Source organism: Paralichthys olivaceus, chromosome 3 (genome assembly GCF_024713975.1).
Source record: "Paralichthys olivaceus isolate ysfri-2021 chromosome 3, ASM2471397v2, whole genome shotgun sequence".
NCBI classification, from domain to species: Eukaryota; Metazoa; Chordata; class Actinopteri; order Pleuronectiformes; family Paralichthyidae; genus Paralichthys; species Paralichthys olivaceus.
Window position 1 is genome coordinate 3,339,163 of NC_091095.1, and position 6,170 is coordinate 3,345,332.

Below are 6,170 nucleotides of genomic sequence, written 5' to 3' on the forward strand. Positions count from 1 at the left end.
TATTTTCCTGGAAAGCTCCCTGCTCTATTCTCACGCTGACGTTTTCTGGACCTTTCCACAGAGCGACTGACCCAGACGTTCGAGTTCTCCAGCAGCGCTGGTCTGAAACCTGCTTAAGATTAGAACTGCTCATTCTTAACACACGACCCGTCAAGATTCAAATATTCCTTTCCAGCTTTTCATAATCTGTTACTGACTCTGGGTCTGAGAATATTTGAAACAAATGACGAGGGCTCTGTCACCAGGGTTCAGAGAGAAATCTATGTGGTTCACATCAGGAAGGTTCCTTCGTCACTATGGTTACAATAACAAACACAGAGTTAAAGGTTGCTGGGCTGATCCCCAGCCGCATCCTGAATGCCAACCATTAGCCTTTTATATGTTTTACTGCGAGCATGTTAGCATACATGTGTTCTCGGCTGAGTTCAGCCTCGTGCTAACACGTCTGCAGAAGCTTGAAACGAACCTATAAGCAGCCGCAAAGTTCAGATTATCCATCACATGATTTTATTCGCGAACAGTCACAGATTTGATACGACAATATTTTCATTTAACACAAATCTACGTAGGAGAGTTTACATTCTGATAAAACATTTAAGTGTGGCCATCGAACTGAACAGGTATTTTTACATTGTGCCCCCCCCACCCCTCGCTCAGATCGGGTGTGAACGGGAGGAGGGAGGTCGACCACTGAAACATTTACAGATAAATCACAAATCTAAAAGACATGCGACAGAAAGTCAAGATCAACATTTGTGCAGCCTGTTGTTACGACCAGGACTAAAGACTCTGACAATATTGTTAGAACGAATAAACATGTACACATCAGCTGCTCTGGTTTAATTATATTCTTTTTATTTTTAAAATGTATAAATATCTTGGTACAATCTCATAAATACAACATTTTAACACTGATGGGTAAGACACTGAACATTCGGCGATGCTGGCGTTCTCATCACGCACAATCAAGTTGGGTCATTCTTTAAAAAATAGAACTGGTTTACATTTCACAGAGACGTAGTTGTCATCGGGATACAAATGACCGCAGGGTTGAATGGAGGCGTCTCCGTTGGGTGGAGGTAGCGTTAGATTGTTTTCTGTCGTCAGCGTCAACATGACCTCGACGTGACCGGAGAGCAGGTCGGGTTTTTGCAGAAGCAAATGTTTAAAGCTCACAATGCAAATATTTAAAACCTCATCATATTTATATATCGTAAACTGCTCAAATCAGACAAAGGGGGCGGGATATATAGACGCACAGACAGTCGGCATAGCACGGAACCTCAAATGACCAACAACATCCAGGAATTAATGCAAAGTATCAAAAAAGAGAAATAAAATCTTCACCACATCCCACATGAACCTTTTTCACGTCACCTTCTAAACCACAGATTCTTCCAAACTCTAAACCGATCTCTTCCAGCTCCTCTTGTACATTTGCAGCCTCGTCTTCGTCCCTTCTTTCCTTCTCGTTTAGGCGCCGCCAGTTAACGTCTGCCTGTTCTCCACACAGTCACAGTTTTTCATCTCTTTATTCTGAGACAGATCCTGGATCAGCTTGGAGACGAGGAAGCGTCTGTAGGAATCTTTCTCCATCAAGACGTAGATCTTCCTCTGGGCCTCGTCGAAGCAGTTCGGGCAGGCGTTCTCCACGCCCTGCCTCGTTTCTTCTCTGGTCGCCCCGTCCAAGTTCACCTGGAGAGAACGAAGAAGACGGAGGGTAAATAAAATGGAGACGGCTTTAAGAAGAATCGAAAATAGTATTGATGCCGGGTGAATTTTGTGAAATCACAGACATAACATGCAGTTTTAATGTAGTTTCCAAGGTCTAGCAATTATCATGTTGTTGTAATTGCAAAATACATATTGAATGACTGAAATAATCAATCTAATTTCTGAAACAGATTTAAAGTTAATTAATCAATTAATTAACTACACATGAAGAGCTTTAATCATGTGATGTGTATTGCTTTTATTATCTGATCTATTATTTTTACATTCTGACTGTGAGCTTCATATTGTCTGTTGTCGCTCGTATTGAAAAGTGCTGTAGAAATAAAGTTATTATTATAATTTTTTTAATTTTTTATAAAATATATCCGGTTATATTGAAATTTCACAAAAACTGTAGATTATAGGAGGTAATGAGAGAGAGAAAATGCATATATTTATGTAAGAATACTTATATTCTTGTATATTATTAACCCTTGTTAGGCCTGTTAGTAATTAATTTTCAAAAACACAAATGATCAATAGTTTTATTAAGGTCTCTGGTGTTTTGTTCAGTTCCAGTTATAAGAAACATATGTTTATTTTAGATCTGTAGTTCTGAACACCCCAGGATTTTCTGAGAATTGATCCTTCATGTTAAAACGATAAAGGATGAAAAATGTATGAATATAAATAAACATGAATAATTTGTAAATTCAGGTGGGAAGTCTCTTTATCCATGTTTTGCATTCCCGCGACATTGATGCAATCCCAGAATGAAAACCTTTTTTAATGAGGCAGCTCAGTGAGAGGTCATTAGCGCTGCAGCATTATTCATTATATCCAAAGACTCAAGTTCCATTCACTGAAGTGGAATGTGTGAGCGCATTAATACGATTATAAAAAATGCCTTTAGAAGTGTTTGTGTGTGTGTGTGTGTGTGTGTAGTTTCAACATGACTTTAATTAGTTGTCTCTCTCTAGTTCATTCACATTCACCATGATAGAGTAATCACCTCATGAGGGGCGTCGGCCTCCACGTATTGCCGGTAGATCCGCTTGGCTCTGGTTTCCAGTTTAGACGATCCTGTCTTCTTGTATTCCTCACAGGCGAGCCAGAAATCCATGTTCTCCTCGCTGAACTCTGACCTCAGGAAGCTGCTGAAGACCCGACGACCCGCTGACGAGGGAAGAGGAGAAAAAAAAAAAATGCTTCTGTTAAGTGAGAAAGCAAATGTCTGAATCTCTTGCTCCAGACTTTTTCTACAAGCTCTCCTCCCACAGCAGGAAAATATGCAGCCGTTTCCCAGCAGGCTCGAGGACGTGTTGATGACACAATGGAAGCTGGATGATTACAAAAATATCTCAGGATGAGAAAGAAGAGCTGCGTGTTGGGGACAATGCAGACAAAGACGTCAACTTGGAAAGACGACGAGATCGAAGAGCAATTAGGAGATAATGGTCGATGCTGTTGTGGATGGGAACAAAGACACTGATCTTTATGTGTCATGTCTGAAAACAGAATCAGTGCCATCGCTCTGATTTAATAATGATGCATTACATTTTAGGTTTCGTGTCCCTGGATCAGAGTCGGCAGATGTGATCTCAGTGTCCTTGTTATGTTATATTATATTATAAAGTAAACTGGATTTTATCCCAAAAAATTAGTCACAAAATCCAGCAGCGATAACTGCAACCTGTCTTTTTGGATAAGAAAAAAATGATTTTTGACAGCACACACAGATCTGAGGCTTAGTTTGAAACCCTACACGATCCCAAGAATTGATGGACGACACTTCTGAGACCACGACGAGATAAAGAGAAGATCGGAAGAACGAAGACATGACGATGTAAGAGGTCAGCGAATGAGATCATGGAACGGAGGAGGTCAGCACCCAGCATGTTCCCGCAGGGCCATTGCTCCTGTTTTGTGTCCATACACACACACAGTGTAATTCTCTGAGGGATTGTGCACACACACACACACACACACACACACACACAAACACAAACACACACATATATACACAGTACTGCTCAGCATGTCCTGAGGGGCCTCTGACGAGTGTCTCCAGACACGTAGCACAAAACCAGGGCATGAGAATGCATCAGAGAAAGTGTGTGTGTGTGTGTGTAGATAAAGTCGGTGCTCAAGATGTGTTTCCTGTTTCAGTCCCGTTAACTTTTCTCTAACAACATTATCAAAGCCGTTCTGTGCAGGTGGATCTTTGCAGGACGATGCTGCTGAATGTGCAACATTTCAAACAGCAGCTTTTGAAATCTCTGAACCCTTCCAGCGTCCATTAGCGAGGAATTTGAAGGTCGAGGCCTCGTCTGATAATATTCCCATGACTGCAGCAGCATCATGTCACATGAGAATTTATCATGTTTAGATTTTTTAGATATATAAATCAGCCCCTGGAGAGACTTTGCAGATGAACTAATCAGTCAAGCATTTTCCTCACAGTTAATCAGTGTTATTAGAATCAGACCAACTTCTGTGGGATTCACTTTGGACGCAGCCTCATTAGACACGGTTTGAATAATTACATGTTATTGAAGGTGTGAGATCCGTGTTCAACACTTACTGTCACTGTTCATGACGTGGCTGAAAGACTCTTTCCACTTCTTCACCTCAGTTGCAGTCGGAACCCTAAAACACAGATAAACAGGTTTTTAAATGCAGTTGCATGAAGCTGTGTGCATGTAATTATTTTTATATGCACTGCACAGAGACCTCACACAATCTGAATTCAGGGTGTTTGATCAGATTTCATTCCAGGTTTTTATAATTTGGAGTTTTTATCCCCGGCTGGGGGAACTCACATGTATAAAACATTATCAATACAGTTTATTAAAGAAGAAGATCAGGGCAAGAGACGTCAGTTCTAACCAGCTCATGAAGAAGAATGAAAATCTTCCAGAGGGAACCTGAGGTCACTGAGGGCTGGACCGAGGCCACAACACGACATAATGTGTTCCTACGCAAACCAGATCCGATATCAGGAATTACACGACTTCCAGAAACGATAATTAAGTTTCAAATTAATATCATGAGAGCCATTATGGTTGTTTTTTTTCCCCCATGGTAACAAAAACCTGCACCTGCTACTGCAATTACAGCTCGAAACAAAGCGTCACAGAGCCTCAGAACACAAAAAGGAAGGTAGAGGAAGCAGGAAATGATCTGTTTCCTGTTGAATTAATTGACTTTTAAGCTGCAGTTTTTCACTGTGAGCGTCACGTCCACCCGTTCACCTCTTCTCTCATCATCCCTTCATCTCAACAAACTGAGACGATCAATAAACCGATTCGTTCAGGGACACGTCATCGTGACACCGGACAAGATTTGAGCAGGTTTTGAGTCTTGAGCAGGAAACGTAAAACACAAATCTTCTCAGAGGCTGCGAACACAAACGCCTTCCAGGGTTTCAACATTTAAGACTTGATCATAACGATTCAAATTTAAGACATTAGTCAAGTCCGACAGATGTGAAGATCGGTTATCAGTTCCACATTGGTCTTGTTTGTAGTTTTATCACACTGTGCTAATATCTGTAACAGTGAGAAAGAACTACGACACGCAGAGACAATACATATGCATGACGCCGACAGAGGCAGTGTTCAATGGATGTGGTTAAATTAGCTTCTTGCAAATTATTTTTATTCAATAAACCCAATCAGAGCAAGCATTTCAAACTGTGCACAGTGAGAGAGTAGTTCCTCTGACCTCTTCACAGCAGCAGCAGCAGCGTTCTTCTCCTTCATCTGCTTCTGATCTGCAGCTTGAGGTTCAGGCTTCTGCAGTAAGAAGCTTATTTTGTGCTTGATGTCTTTGGCACTGTGGAGAGGCAGGTGACAGGGCGGGGGAGGGAGGGGGGAGGGGGGACATGGCATTTTCAGAAGAGTTCAGTTTGCTTCTAATCAACAATTCTTGACCTGTTGATGTCAAGTCGGAGACTGATTTAAAATCGTTAAAGTTTCGTTTAAAAATGACAAAATGTGTGCAGACTGGATTATCTTACCTTTTCAGGCATGTCGCAGGAAGTGTGGCGAGTCCTTTACACATGGCGACAGAGGTACAGATCCAAAGTCAGAGCTGTTGGAGAAGGAGTGTGACAGCGAGCAGCAGCGTTCTTCAGTACTCGACAGCAGGCTGTTGGTTGTCTCCTCCCACTAGCACACATGGTTTTATACCTCCAGGGTGCACACTGACAGGAAACCGACCAATCACACCAGACATGGAGGAAGGGGCTCAGCAGCAGAGAGGATGGAGGGAAAGTTACAGCGGATGGGATCATGTGCAACCAAAACAAAAGGTGTTTTCCACTGAGGGAGGAATGACTGAAGAGGACGTGCAATAAAACAGAATCAACGAGAAATCATTATTTTTATCCGTTTCTTTCGGTCCCACTCCAGCAGATTAAAACTTTAAATTCATCTTTCTCCCTAAAAAATATG

The 6,170-nt window shown here is 41.7% G+C and overlaps 1 protein-coding gene across 1 annotated transcript; it reads right to left on the reverse strand.

Moving 5' to 3' along the window:
• Nucleotides 1–833: 833 nt before the first annotated feature.
• On the reverse strand, nucleotides 834–5,890 carry rgs4 (regulator of G protein signaling 4). The gene is made up of 5 exons (XM_020102542.2): nucleotides 5,735–5,890; nucleotides 5,440–5,550; nucleotides 4,298–4,362; nucleotides 2,726–2,889; nucleotides 834–1,695 (listed from the first exon to the last, which is right to left on the reverse strand). The coding sequence occupies exons 1-5, from the start codon at nucleotides 5,776–5,778 to the stop codon at nucleotides 1,474–1,476; spliced, it is 606 nt and encodes a 201-aa protein (XP_019958101.2). The 5' UTR covers nucleotides 5,779–5,890; the 3' UTR covers nucleotides 834–1,473.
• Nucleotides 5,891–6,170: the final 280 nt, after the last annotated feature.

What these genes read in the sequence shown, in the direction of transcription:
- rgs4 (XM_020102542.2), bottom strand. Translation starts at nt 5,778, where the DNA reads ATGTGTAAAGGACTCGCCACACTTCCTGCGACATGCCTGAAAAG. An exon ending in CCTGCGACATGCCTGAAAAG is followed by an intron (nt 5,551 to 5,734) that starts GTAAGATAATCC and finishes GCCTCTCCACAG; the next exon opens with TGCCAAAGACATCAAGCACA. An exon ending in GCTGCTGCTGCTGTGAAGAG is followed by an intron (nt 4,363 to 5,439) that starts GTCAGAGGAACT and finishes TCTGTGTTTTAG; the next exon opens with GGTTCCGACTGCAACTGAGG.